This window comes from Cydia strobilella, chromosome Z, assembly GCF_947568885.1.
Source record: "Cydia strobilella chromosome Z, ilCydStro3.1, whole genome shotgun sequence".
Taxonomy (NCBI): domain Eukaryota; kingdom Metazoa; phylum Arthropoda; class Insecta; order Lepidoptera; family Tortricidae; genus Cydia; species Cydia strobilella.
Window position 1 is genome coordinate 50686312 of NC_086068.1, and position 15112 is coordinate 50701423.

Consider the following 15112-nt stretch of genomic DNA (forward strand, 5'->3'; position numbering starts at 1 on the left):
CGATTTTTTTCTTGGTTTAATAGACCAAAAAACATCATAGAAATAGCCCTAAATTGATTATAATTGAATCACGTCACGCGTAAATAGAACGGTGTCTTAATCGAAGTTTCTTTATATGTCTGAAACGGAGTCCTTATTAGGGCAAGCAATAAGAAGGTATAGAGGGAAATGCTAGGAACACAATTTTTGCCTCCGTAACTTTGTTTGGACTAGTTAAGAGGTGAACATATCAAAAGTCCCCGGCCTGGCCGGGGGGAGAGGGGATTTGAAGGTCCCAGTTTTCGGTTTTTGGATTATATCTCGGAAGCGTCTTAGCGACATGGCCACTGTTACAAAATGGAAGGTGATTGAATTAGTTACAAGTTTTATTTAGTCAAGATTTTCGATACCATATAGTTTTTAGGGTTCCATACCCAAAAGGTAAAAACGGGACCCTATTACTAAGACTTCGCTGTCTGTCTGTCTGTCCGTCTGTCACCAGGCTGTATCTCATGAACTAGCTAGACAGTTGAAATTTTCACAGATGATGTATTTCTGTTGCCGCTATAACGACTCTTCCCCCCGGCTCAAGGGCTACGACCAGGGACTTTTGATATGTCCACCTAATTAGTCCAAACAAACTTACGAAGTCAAAAATTGTGTTTCAAGCATTTCCCTCTCTTTTTTGAGCATTTATTTCCTGGCCTATTATGATTATTATGAACCGAAGAAATGTGAATTCCTTGGTTGAAAACTGACAAGACGGTAAAGAAAACAAAACACATTTATCGCTGGGCTGTAAAAGAAACATAATGATATAATTCACGCATTTGTGTAAATATGCTCGTAAATTAAGTATTAATAGACATATGCAGCGTTAATCTAGCCGCGATAATATAACGGCCTTGGCCGGCCTTGCTATGCCATCACTAAGTTATAGGTCATTGGCCGCGGCTTGTGCGCGGCCATTGCAAATCAACCTGGCTTCGAACGTAGTTGTAGAAACGACTTCTGAAGTTCTGACATTTACACCTAGGCAATTGTTGCCAATATTCCGTATTTTATGTCACTTACTACTTGTCATGTGAATATGGGATAAAATAAGTCAATGTCTACTAAATATGTAAGCTATACTACGCACTTATTTATTTATTTAATTAATAATAATAGTTAGGTACAAGGATTATGTAAATTAACTTAATATTTATGCCATTTTCAACCAAAAGGGTACTTATTGTCGCTTGTCAGTAAGGACCTATTTCCATATAGCTTCAATTAGAAATCAACCTTATCAACAAGCGACAAGTTGGTACCTTTTGGTTGAAAACGTCACATTTTAAGACATTATCTACAATATCTACCAGTACCATCAACCAATGCTTATCCAATACTGGCGCTGTACACTGTGCATCAGAAGGGAATGCAAGTGTAACGGTGTCCCGGTAATAGGTAACATTGCCTTCAGAAACCCTATCCGAATAGGACCGTTATCGCCTTACAGACACTTCCGACCGCGATACTGACGGCTTTTTACACAGGTCTTTCCAGTAAATTAAATGGAATATCTGTCTTTCGGTATGCTCCAGTCGTAATCGGCATTCATCATTGAAGCAGCTCTTAGGTAAGGATAATTAGGTTATTTATGGATCCAACTTAGCGAAACGTGGTGATTGCCGTCGCATGAAAGGTTAATTATCTGATTGGTAACCGTATCAGTTACAGCGTTGATACGGTACAATACAATTCTTTAAGTCAGAATACGAAATAAGTATGGTTTAAAGAAGCCTTATGTTGAATATATATAGTTTCGCGGTTTTTTGAGTATGTAGGTACTTCCAATAGCGCACTGAAACGAGCACTAATAAATGTACCGTTATAAGTAAGTAGACAGTAAAAATAGCGTCTTTATAAAAACAGTTATATTATATGTTTTGCAAAAAGAAACATACTCTAAATGAATAGTCTAAAATAGGTAACTAATGCTGGTTAAATCAAAACAAATCAATTCAAGTGCTGTTTAGTCAAATTTTCATCTACTCTTGTATGTAGCACATACTTAGTTCATAGGTGAGGTTAATAGTTTTGAAAAATAATTAAGTTAGCGTGAGAAATTGTTGTTCATTTCTTGTAAGTCATTGAGGCGTTGCGAATGGGCAGCCCGATGTTGCCGCGTGTCACCGACTCGGATGGACTCCGCTGGGGCTTAACGCGAACTTTGAAATTCTTTATCCGTGCATCTCCATTGAACAAGAGTGGTAGAGATGGAAATATAAGATTTGTAAATTTCGATGTTCACAGTAGCCCCCAGACCATGACTGGGCTCTGGAGCTGTACTTTGTCCACGATTATCTTTATCTTGGTAATAATAATTATATTATTTTTACTGTTAAGGTCATGAGAGCAGCTTTACTCGTATTGTAAGTACTACGATGTAAACCAACATTTATGAAGTTATTTGTAGTAATCTTGTTTAATTATGGCCGACAGTCACATTAAGTTAATTATTTGTGAACAAGTTTGGGAACAAATCAAATTATTTTTTTTATTAAATATTTTGATTTGTTTTTTTTTTTTTAAGTAGTCACACTACTATATATAAATTAAAAACTGTAATAGATGTCATATATTATAGAAAAAGTGACGAAGCCCTCCAGTGGTGAAGGCCGGATTCGAACCGGCGTCTTTAGCTATCGCGGCTAACGCCATGAACCCCTAGGCCACCCCGCCACGGTGGCGGGGTGGCCTAGGGGTCCTAGGGGGCCTAGGGGCCTATATGACATCTATTACAGTTTTTAATTATTTGTATTAGTTTATTAGTTGTGTATCTCTTATTTCAGTTATTTCTGCCTTATCTCTATAAGCATTGATGCTGTAGAGAAAAATATAATAAATAAAAAAGCAAATTAAAATAGACACGTTAATTAAAGCATTAATAATGCGACTGCGCGCTCCAGTGCATCCGTCAAAGGAACGTCTTATAAAGTTCAAAATCGGAATAGAAACAAAGTCGTATTACGACTATTAACTATTAGTTAAGCACAGCCTTAAAATCAGGTTACTATGGTCCTAGCGTTCATCAATAGTCCAAACAGGCCTCGTTACGTATTATTGAATTATGTGAACTGTTAGAATCATCGTGCCTTTTCTATTAGGTTCACTAGATTGCGGCAGAGTAACTTAGCATTCACTGCCAAGTTGAACAGGTTTGTGCGGGTATCGAGTCGCGGAACTTTCGGCGGTGAAGTAAAAACTAAATAGTTATTCAGTAGTGTTTTATCAATGAAGGTTTTTTGTAAAATGGTTCGTTTATTTTTGTATATTTTAAAACAAAATTTTCGTACTTTGATTTCAACTATGACCACGCGAGATTTTTGGACCATATTTGAACATTTTGAACACAACTTTTGAATTACAGGGTAACCTAGCTACCTACCTATTTTTGTTATTTTTAACCGACTCGACTTCCAAATCTCAAAAGGAGGAGGTTATCGATTCGGTTGTGTTTATTTTGTCTTTTAGGGTTCCGTACCCAAGTACTAAGACTCCGCTGTCCGTCTGTGTGTCTGTCCGTCTATCTGTCACCAGGCTGTATCTCATGAACCGTGATAGCTAGACAGTTCAAATTTTCACAGATGATGTATTTGTGTTGCCGCTATAACCTGCGATAGAGTTTTTAAAAATAAGTTCGGCTTTGCCAGCCATGTCAGAGCCCACGCTCGTAATTAGCTAGGGTCGCCGTTGCCGATTACGGCATGGAGCTATATATATAACAACAAATACTAAAAAGTACGGAACCCTCGGTGGGCGAGTCCGACTCGCACTTGGCCGGTTTTTTTATGTTTGTTACTCCATATCTTCGTCATTTCTGGACCGATTGTTTTTTTTTTCTTGATTGTAAGCATATACATACAGATTGGTCCCGTTTTTGTCAAAACACAGTTCTGATGATGGGATCCATGAGGAATCGAGGGAATTCCTAAAATGTTAAAGGCATACATAGTGATTTTAGTATTTTCATTAACAAATCAAGCATTTACATTTAAAAAAGTGACATTTGATGAAGTGGAACTGCTGGTGATGATCAGAATGGAACTCTTCTACGACGCATAGTACACGTTTGGCGATTTGTCCTCTTGGTATGTTTGTTAAGCAAGTTAGGTTTTCCAGAAACATTTTTGTCAAGCTCGAGTTCTGATAATGCGATCCATGAGAAATTGACGGAACTCCTTAAATGTGAAAGGCATACATATAGTAAGTTTTGTATTTTCATCAACAAATCCAGAATTTGCATTTAAAATATTGAGATTTGATGAAGTGGAACTGCTGATGATGATCAGAATGGAACTCTTCAACGACACATAGTTCACATTTGGCGATTTGTCCTCTTCGTTACGGACCCGGACCCAAACTTGGACCCGGACTCGGACCCGGATCTGGATATGAACCCGGTCCCTAGACCTGGAACCAGCCCCGGACTCGAACCCCGACTCGTACTCGGACCCGGACCGAACTTGGACCCGGACACGGACCCAGACCCGGATCTGGACCTGAACCTGGACCCGGACTTACACCCGGACCTGGTCTAGGACCCGGACCCGGACCTGGTCCAGGACCCGGACCCGGACCCGGACCCGCAAATCAACAATAATCTTTTACCGGCATCCCACATGGAAGTCGGTTTTTGTTTCTTAATAATAATTCTTTATAAAGGTTTGGTCTGAAGCTTTGTATGATGTGCCGGAGCTTGCTGCCCATGGGGCAAATCAAAAAAATTACTTAGTTTTTAAAATGTGTTTGACTGATTTGTTAATTTTAAACTTGTTAGTTACACACTAAGAGCCTGTTTTTTGTGATTATTAACGTTTTGTTCTTGGAACAATCTTGCGTTGATATTTTAAGTTTTTTTAAATATAAAAAAGTATATATATATTTGCTTTTTATCTCATCACTTGTATTTAAAATTGCCTAAGATAAATTTTTAAGAAATACTGACAAATTTAGTCTAAAGTAAAAGTTCTACACATTATCGTGTACTGAACCAGGTTCCAAGTTGGTATATGTACAAGAATGGTCCAAAACTAAAAAAAAATATTGTTTTGGTAATTAATGACTAATGAGCTTTAAACCCTTATTATTCTTATTAAAGTGTCATTATCTATATTATAATTCCAAATTTCAATCATAAATGTCATTTGTTAGATGTTCGTTAGAAAGAAATGGAGTTCCAAATTCGTAGATGATGTCAAACTTTGGACGATAGAAACCTGATTTTATTTTACGGTAATAAGAAATCCGCAATTTTGTTGTTTGTTAAGACAAGGTTTAGTGAACAATGCAACTGGGATGACATGATAAAGAGTAAATGTTATTAAAACGCTTTTAATCAGTAGGTAAGTCGGCGTGTCAGTTTTTAAAGGTTACCGTAATTTCCTAATCCTAAAACCAAGTATATTAGGTGCCTACTGTTCTAACGATATATAGGAGGTATACCTGTATATGATAACGAATTAGGAAATCAAGGTGCCTAGGCATCTGAAAAGAGTAAATGACTTGTCTAGGTTAATTGGTATATATGTATACGGAGTTGCTTTTAATCCGCTTATGCATTGCTTTAAAGTTAACGACGTCGAATACATAATAGTAAAATACTTTTTTTTTGAAAAGTTGATTATAAGGTTTACAATAGAAACGAAAGCATTAATTTATTATCCATAGCAAGGTAACGAGTTCACTGACCACTTCTCTGTTGCATTATTATTGGTATTTTTGATGAAGTGTTGATGACAGCTGATTACTGTTTTCTTGTTTAGCTAATGTAACGGCTTCTGTGTACTTTAATCAACACCAAAATTACAAACAAGTAATCTCGACTCCTTTATGGAGCGAAAATAATTAGACATATTTAATTGTCTTTGATTTCATGGTAAAATATTTAATTAAATACTAGTCAGGAAGAGAGGAGGAATGTTTAGGTAAGCATTTTGATATTATTTGGTCCTTCAAAATTGGCGATAAATTTTGGTGTCTTATCCCATTATGTAACTTGGAAACAGATGTCAGCTTATGTCGGACTCGAAACTATAATTTACCACCTTAATACCTAATGTTAATTCATTTAATGCATCATTAATATTGTACTTAATGAGGTAAACTTGTTCTATGACAACATGATTGTCTCACCAACTTGTGAAAAAATGTGGCCATTGTTTGTTTATGTGCAGTGTTTGCTCATACATACATACAATGCCATGCACCGATGTAAGAGACTCATCTGCCTGCTAATTGCGTTGACAAAACAGTCGATTATTGCGCGGCGGCGGCTGTACCTCGCATAACGACACGTTATGTTGTAACTCATGAGATTTTAACAACGAGCATTCGCTCTGGGGATTAGTAGGCGAGTCTCAATGGGACCAAGTAGTTTCCAATTGCGTGTGAAAATCTAGAATAGCCCTTGGTTGTCAGGTTCGCGCTGCGCGGTAATTGCAGTCGGCGTGTTACCGCCGCGCAGCGGAGCTGCGGTCACAGTACACTTATCATTAGCAGTGCGGCTTGTATTATGAATGCTTTCAATAGGTTTACGTGTTGGTCGCGTTTACTTCTTGTGGAATTGCAACATTGACTATATTTGCTAAAGTTACCGAGTATTATTCTGGTCGCTTCGAAAACGACGCACGTCTGTAATGTTATTGATTTAAAAGCAAGTTTGTAGTTCGGTTGCTGATTAGGATACTCTTACTGCGGTTCGCTGCTGCAATCTTGTTCGATTATGATGATACGCGAGGCGCGCACTTACAGCAAGCCTAATCAAAGGTTCGGATGGTCGAATACGTGCGCTTTATACATTTGTTGGGCATTATTAGAGAGTACTTTTTATTACAGTAGAGCCCTCATTAGCTGGAATACGAGCCAGGCCCTACAACCTTTTCTTTTCTATTTGTTTTAGAGCCACCCAGCAACACTAATGGAGAGCTGCCGGTAACAATCGACCACCAGCAGGACACTAACCCTTCCAGCAACTTGACACGAAACGACGCTAACTGTGACAAGACTGGCACTTGTTACGATGGTAAATATGCAATTAACTTGTCAACTATCTAATATAGCAGAAATAAAAAAATAATGACTCATTGGACCATAAAAGCAAAACTAGTTCTACCCGACTAAGGCAGATGGAAGGAAATCGTAAATTATATAGTAAACTATGATAGATATAGTTCTCGAGTTTACGTATTTGTTGTTACATTATCTGTTATTCGGACGCCCTTCAGCAGTTTGACTGATTTTAATGTATGTCATACCGTTATATTAGTGTAACAATCATGGGAAAGACTAGACTACAATATATTAAACAGTACCTAATTCAAAATAAACGTGAGCTTACCCGGTGTTTCCTCAGTGTCGGTACTGTGCAAGGACACGCGAATCGCGGTGCAGGTCAGAACGAACAAGCCGTTCAACGGGCGCATCTACGCGCTGGGCCGCTCGGAGACGTGCAACATCGACGTGGTCAACAGCGACCTCTTCCGCCTCGACCTCACCATGGCCGGCCAGGACTGTAACACACAGAGCGTCGTGAGTAACCCCACACTACACTAGTTTTTACCGGTGCCAAATGACCCTGTGCTGTGTGCTTGAAACTTAGCAGAATCAGGCGACCGTTAGGTAAACTCAGTATTATATTAGCTATACCTATTTTGAGGCAATCGGTCACATGCTACATAGCTCGGATGGAGCTTTTTCTAAAATACCCACATATATTTATGTTTAGCTTGTCGCAACCTTTGTTGTCAACATAACACAACCTTTACACTATTGAGTATGCAATATAATTATCATACATCCTGGTTTTTGGTGCGAAAATGATTTACACTTGCCAACATTTCCAAGCACATTTGGAGCCGGACAGTTGGGTACCTTTCTCATTCATCGAATTGAAAATAGGTACTTAACTATTTTCAATTCAGTTTGGCAATTATTTTACAATAAACAAAGTTATAAATGCACGAAATCATTCCCGCGCCAAAAACCCCGATGTATGATAATTATAAAGTAGTGTAGTACAAGAAAAGGTACCCAACTGTCCGGCTCCGATTTGATTGATTATTATATATGTTATAAAGTAGTCTGAAAGAACAGGAGTATTTTTTTTAGCTGCCCAAACAACCTACTGGGAGAAATTATCTTCCAAAGTACTGAAAAGTTTTGTTCAAGCAGTGCTAGTTAATTACTGGTTTTATTATAAGTATGTTGGTTGTTATTTCGGCTCACTCATATTTTACAAAAGAAAACCCACTTCAAAGTTACGACATTACGAACGAAGACCAGTTTCGTAACCATCTGGAACAAAAAGCCAAACTGGCCTCCAAAAAGCTTGGGGTGCTTAACAGACCCAGACAGTACTTCACACCGGGTCACCGACTTTTGTTATATAAAGTGTAGGTTCGACCCCATATGGAGTACTGTTCTCATCTCTGGTCTGGCGCTCCACAATACCAGCTCCTTCCCCTTGACTCCATCCAACGGCGGGCAGTTCGTATTGTCGGCAATCCCGAACTTACTGACGGCTTAGAACCTCTTAAGGCCCATTTACATGGTGCGAGTTTCTCGCACGTTTTGGGGCGAGAAATCGTATGACATTATCGTATGCAATAATCGCCAGGCGAGTATCGTATAAAAATGTTTACATTCATGCGAGAAATATAAACTCGCCTACGATTATGTCATTCGAGATTATCGCCAGGCGAAATAGTTTACACGAGGAGCCGCATTCTAGGGAGATATTTGCTTACGATTTCTCGACTCGTCTAATCTCGTTCTCGTATGACATTTTTTCACGTACCTACGTGCGAGTATCGCACGAATCGGTCCGAACCGATTTTCATACGAGTTTTGCCAGTCAACTTACGTGATTAGTTGCTAATCATTTACCACTAGGTATACGTATACCGTAAATATTCGTAATAATATTTCTTGTTTCTCACAATATTTTTACAAGCTTTTATTTAACTTGTAAATGTTTGTTTGTTTGAATATGTTTGTTCTGGTCAAATCTTGCAAATTTAACCCACTTCCCATTATTTGATTGAGCTTAAAATTCCTATACATATGTGAGTTGGGTGACAATGTAATATTATGGTACCATTGAACTGGTCTGATTATGAACACAGGAGGTGGCCATGGGAACTCTATAAAACAACGCAACCTAGATGTGTTTGGGTTGGTTAAAATTCTCTCGATGAGTATTAGTTAGTTGTCTGTTAAAGAAAAGTACAGTCAGCGATAATATCTTCTAACAAAAATGATTTTTTTTTACAAAAACAAATTAATTTAATGATTTTAATATAATTTAAGTTGCATTTATTTTAATATTGGCTCTTGGCGGGAAATAGCTAAATTCAAGTACCTATATTCAAAGAAAAAATTTGTTGTGCGTTTTGAAAATTAAAATGTAAAAGTAAAATTTAAAACGTATAAAGTACCGACACAATCAGAAGAACAGCCTCTTGCAATGCACTCATGATGACTACTAAAAAGCATATAAACTCGAAATACGATTCTCGCATTTAAGTTTTGTTTACACGGAGACATCCAATCATCAAAGGCGAGGAGATTATCGCCCCTACTTCTACGATATTGTACGTATAGTTTACATGATGCCATATTTTTTCTCGTGCTACGATAATCGCATGGTCGAGGCGAGAAACTCGCACCATGTAAATGGGCCTTTAGTCTTCGGAGAGACGTGGGCTCTCTTTGCATGTTCTACCGTCTGTACAATGGGGAGTGTTCCGAGGAACTGTTTGATCTGGTGCCATCGTCTCGTTTCTATCACCGCACCTCCCGCCAAAGGAGCAAAGCTCATCCTCACTTCTTAGACACATGGCATACCAAGAATAAGCGGGCATCTCGCTCGTTTCTTCCCAGAACGTGCAGAATGTGGAATGAGTTGCCTCCTGAGGTATTTCCTTTGTGCTACGACATGGGATTCCTCAAGAAGCGGGTATTTAGGGTTCTCAAGGGTCGGCAATGCTCAAGTGGCTCCTGTGATGTTGCTTATGTCCATGGGCGACGATGACTGCTTCCCATCAGGCGGCTCGTCTGCTCGTTTGCTGACTATCGCATAAAAAAATCATACTTCTCATCGTTTCACTCACTTCACTTTGGTTATTTTGTTAGTTTTATTTTATTATGAAAACTTTACGGGCAGCAGTTGGGCAGCTAAAAAAATATGTGTCTGTTATTTTAGACTATATTATATGTATAATTAATATATATAAAAATAAATCAAATCGGAGCCCGACAGTTGGGTACCTTTCCTTGTTAGTATTGTTATTGCTGTTGGTTTGTACCACGAATGTAGATTTAATAAATTAATTTAATAATTTCTGGTTTGTACAGAAAAACTAACAGCAATAATAATACGTCTAAGAAAAGAAGGAATATAGGGCACATTCCTTCTTAGACATATTGTCTTCCTTCATAGATTTCATAGACATGTAAACTCTGAAGTGCATGAATATGCGCGTCGAATGAAACAAATGAGCGCGACGAACACCGCATTCTATACATTGCAGCGTTTGTGCGAAAGAAGGTATTCAGCGAGAAAACTTCTTTAACTTCTCTTCTATATATGTATTGCTTGCTGTTTACAGGAGGGAAATGAATTTGTTAAATATAATTATGATTTTATCGAACTGTTTGCACGTTCAAATCTAATGATGATTAGTTAACAATTCGTTTTAATTTTAGACCGGAGTGTACTCCAACACTGTCGTCCTTCAGCATCACAGTGTCGTAATGACCAAGGCGGATAAGATCTACAAAGTAAAGTGCACGTACGACATGAGCTCCAAGAATATTACCTTTGGAATGGTGCCCATCAGGTTAGTAACACGATCCGTTCACCGCGAGAACTTTAATGTAGGTACATGTAGGTATCAACCGCGAAGAACAAGCGTGTTTTATTAAGTAGGTACTTTATATAGGTTTGCAACCGTATTGGACGTCTTGTACAAAATGTATTCACAAAAGTCGGATATGTTCCTTGTATACCAGAAAAAAAAACCGGCCAAGTGCGAGTCGGACTCGCGCACGAAGGGTTCCGTACCATTACGCAAAATTGGCAAAAAAATCACGTTTGTTGTATGGGAGCCCCACTTAAATATCTATTTTATTCTGTTTTTAGTATTTGTTGTTATAGCGGCAACAGAAATACATCATCTGTGAAAATTTCAACTGTCTAGCTATCACGGTTCATGAGATACAGCCTGGTGACAGACGGACGGACGGATGGACAGCGGAGTCTTAGTATAATAGGGTCCCATTTGTACGCTTTGGGTACGGAAACCTAAAAAAACTTGGGATACGATAATCCCATTGCCTGTCTGAGTAATGAACTGCCATATTCAATTTTGTGTAATTGTATTCTTTACCAGGCAAAGGGTGATAAGACACAAGACCCACATATTATATCATTTACCATAGTTAAATTTTAACTCTAAATCTCCTAAGAGGACAAGTTTTTAAAGGGAACTTTTAAGACTACGCAAATTCCCTAGTTATAGGTTGAACACAATAAGAATTTTATTACATGATACGACAAGACAACTAACCGGACCGGGATATGGACAGAATAGTTCCCACATAGTCAAACTCTAACAAGGCAATGGGATAGTGTCATCCCACATCTTAATTATGGTCATATTACAAAAATGCATGAATGTTTAGCAAAGTTACAACACTAGATAACCACACACACATTAGATAACCTTACAACACTCAAAATCTACAAAACATCAAAAATGTGTCCGACCTAGCTTTCATTTCTCTAAAATTAAATAAAGTGTTCGGTTTTCGTCATAAACCACCGAAATTACTGGTCAAGTGAATTCAAACGACTGCCAAAGAAACATTATTGTATTTAGAAGCATGTTGTAAATGAAGATCATATAATAATATTTTCAGGGATCGATATAAAGCTTTGTAGGATATTTGGAGCTAAAACCTGACTATGGTAAACGATATACTATGTGGTTGGCATTTGATACCAGTTCAATTTTATATACGAACTTTTTCCATGCGATTAGAATTTTAAAATTCCCCCGAGCTTTTGTATTGTAAACGCATAACAATTAGGTTTATATGTTTAAGCGAGAAATGGTGTGAGGACGTGTGCGGCAACGTTAAACGCCATTTTACCAGACTTTGTATGTATTTTAATGAGGTTACCCGAAGCACGATTAAGATCGTGATTACTGTCAATGAGGTACCTTAACTGCAGCCGAGCCGGCTCACATTGCCGCTACTTAGTATAATGGTCTGGCTACTTTGTAATGTAAACATGTTCCCGTGATTTAAGTCAAGTAATATTATATGCGTTTAATCCTTACGCGATGAATTTTTATTGGTATCATTTGAGGCGCGAAGGCGAGCTTAGTTATGAGTGTCAGAGGTGTTTTACAACGATGTGTATTTGTAGGGATCCGGAGATGATCTCCATCACCGCGGCGCCCGAGGCCCCGCCCCCGCGTATCCGCATCCTGGACGCGCGCCAGCGCGAGGTCGAGACCGTCCGGATTGGAGACCGCCTCACCTTCCGCATCGAAATTCCCGAAGACAGTGAGACACGCATTTTCGTCTTTAGTGAATCATGTAAATATAGATTACGATGGTCCTAATATCTTCGTGTATTTTTCAGCTCCGTATGGCATCTTCGCCCGCAGCTGTGTGGCGATGGCCAAGGACTCGAAGAGCACTTTCCAGATTATTGACGATGAAGGGTGAGTACTCGAAGTGATTGTCGTGACTTAATGGTATTATTTTGCATAATTTTATATTTTTACATCACGGTCGATAAAGATAGGTATAATGCGAGTATTGTCAATATTCAAAAAATGTTCCTTTTTAGATGCCCCGTTGACCCTGGCATCTTCCCGGCTTTCACTCCCGATGGCAACGCTCTTCAGTCCGTGTACGAAGCATTCCGGTTCACAGAGTCTTATGGAGTCATCTTCCAGTGCAATGTTAAATACTGCCTTGGACCTTGCGAACCAGTGAGTCTACAAATTATTTCACTTTTATGTAGTTACCCAAGTGGCCGGTAACTAGACTAACTACATGAAAGTGAAATGAAATGAAAGTGAAGTATTCATAACTATAATTCGGTAATTCAATACCTAACACGAAACAATTATTTCATTTCAGGCGGTGTGCGAATGGGGCAGAGAATCTTTGGAATCCTGGGGCAGGAAAAAACGTTCGTTGCCTCACAATGAAACCGGGGAGGCCCGCAGCCAGGAAGAAGATATGAACATTTCCCAGGAAATCCTTGTACTTGATTTCGGAGATGAAAGACAGAGCACGGACTTCCTGCGTTCCGACAAGCCCGGTGGCACTGCGTCGGAGACCAGTTTTGGTGGTACGTACACATAAACCATACACATCGTCGACACAGTGTAACTATAGAGTAGCAATTTTCTTCTAGACAGATAAAAGAATGCGGCATATCGTTAGCCCGTTTTTTTCTGCTGACATCGGTATCGTTACGGTGTACCTATACTGCAGCTAACTGTAGCTCGATTTTGTGTTACGCGCTCTTGAGTAAGTTAGTTTACTAGCATTGTTTATTTACAGAAAAAACCGTGACGATAGTGGAGCCGTGCCCGAACAAGGGCTCGGTGCTGCTGCTGGGCGTGGCGTGCGCGCTGCTAGTGCTGCTGTACATGGCCACCGTCTTCTGCTACTACATGCGCAAGTGGCTCGCGCCGCCCAAGCACCTCTCGTAGGCTCGCGCAACAGCCTCCATATGCGACTCGACATCCGTTTGCTTCATCGAGGCACATGTGATACAAATGACTGACAAAATCGACATAAATTATAAAGACTAAATAACTGTAATCAGGTCGTAACTCCGTCCACCTCGATGCGCACCGTTGTACGCAGTGTTTTGTACTTAACCACCGCGCCTTTTGCATTTACCTTAGCGGTAACTTATTGCATTTATAAGCATTTATTAAATAATAAGTAAGTAGTTTAACGAGTAGTTATACAATGAAGTACCTATTATGGGTGATTACACCGACCAATTATAGAGGCAGCAATTTCTTGCTACACTTAGATTAAGGTCTATGCCCATACATATAATTAGTGATTTTAGCAATGCATTTATTAATTTAAGTATTTTATACTTTTTTTAACAATTGACCAGTGTTTGTACAATTTTGAATATTAAGGCGGAAACAACGTTTTAAATTATAGATCTTTGGAATAATCCCTGAGAATAATAGAAATAAATAAGTCTAGTATTTAGTTTATTTTTCTCAGATTCAAGGGGACTATTCTGAATTCGAGTAACTCTTAGTATATTGTTGTATTCTTGACATTTTAGCATAGGTAATTATTTAGTAGAATTTATCGCTTAGGTTTATTTATATAAAAATAGTCTAAAGTATGATAACAAATAGGAAATTTGGCTGGGGGTGTCCGGTGTTGGTGATGGGCGTCATCCGGATCCTCACAGCAAAGGAGGGCTGCCGAGGAGCGGCCGCGCCGCGCCCGGGTCGACAGTACCGCGTCGTGTAGCTACGCGTTGTATGTAAATACGCCGTTGCCACGGAGGCAGCGGGTTATCCACGAACTTTCAGTTGGGTTTCGATGAAATGAGCTACGACGCAACAGTTGTATGAGTACATGCCTTCCAGAAGTTGTCGACTTGTCGTTTTTCCTAACCCAACTTGAGACTTCATCTTTTATTTATTTAGGTTAAATCAATTGACTTATTTATTTTTTTGATAATTTAACAAATGAAATAAACTTGTAGAAACTTATTTCTTTTTTATTTAACTCAATAATTTCTTTAAAAATAAATACCTCCTCTTTTTAAAGTTAATTTAAGTACTATTTTATTAATAGAGCTGTCGTTTTTCGTCAGATATTGATAAAGTTTGGTAAGTTAATAAAACGTATTTATATTTTACGTCGAGTTACAAAAATACCATATTTTATCGTAATTCAGAGGAAGAAGTTTAAGGACATACAATTTGTACAAAATAGGAAACAGCTTATATGTATACTTATATCCACCAAATTTTATCAAAATCTGGTAACAAAAAACGATAACATAAAAGTTGCC

At 38.6% G+C, this 15112-nt stretch overlaps 1 protein-coding gene and 1 long non-coding RNA gene across 2 annotated transcripts in view; one reads left to right on the forward strand and one right to left on the reverse strand.

Annotated features, from left to right (window-relative positions):
• The window catches only part of LOC134753946 (uncharacterized), a 96809-nt gene extending 82002 nt beyond the window's left edge, over positions 1 to 14807 (forward strand). The window contains exons 10-17 of the mRNA XM_063689973.1: positions 6926 to 7048; positions 7379 to 7554; positions 10732 to 10865; positions 12461 to 12600; positions 12680 to 12761; positions 12890 to 13034; positions 13186 to 13399; positions 13615 to 14807. Coding sequence (XP_063546043.1) covers positions 6926 to 7048; positions 7379 to 7554; positions 10732 to 10865; positions 12461 to 12600; positions 12680 to 12761; positions 12890 to 13034; positions 13186 to 13399; positions 13615 to 13766 — 1166 coding nt within the window. The 3' untranslated portion in view covers positions 13767 to 14807. The remainder of the gene's footprint in view (positions 1 to 6925; positions 7049 to 7378; positions 7555 to 10731; positions 10866 to 12460; positions 12601 to 12679; positions 12762 to 12889; positions 13035 to 13185; positions 13400 to 13614) is intronic.
• The window catches only part of LOC134753986 (uncharacterized), a 174932-nt gene that overhangs the window by 16757 nt on the left and 143063 nt on the right, over positions 1 to 15112 (reverse strand). The gene's annotated exons all lie outside the window — the stretch shown is intronic.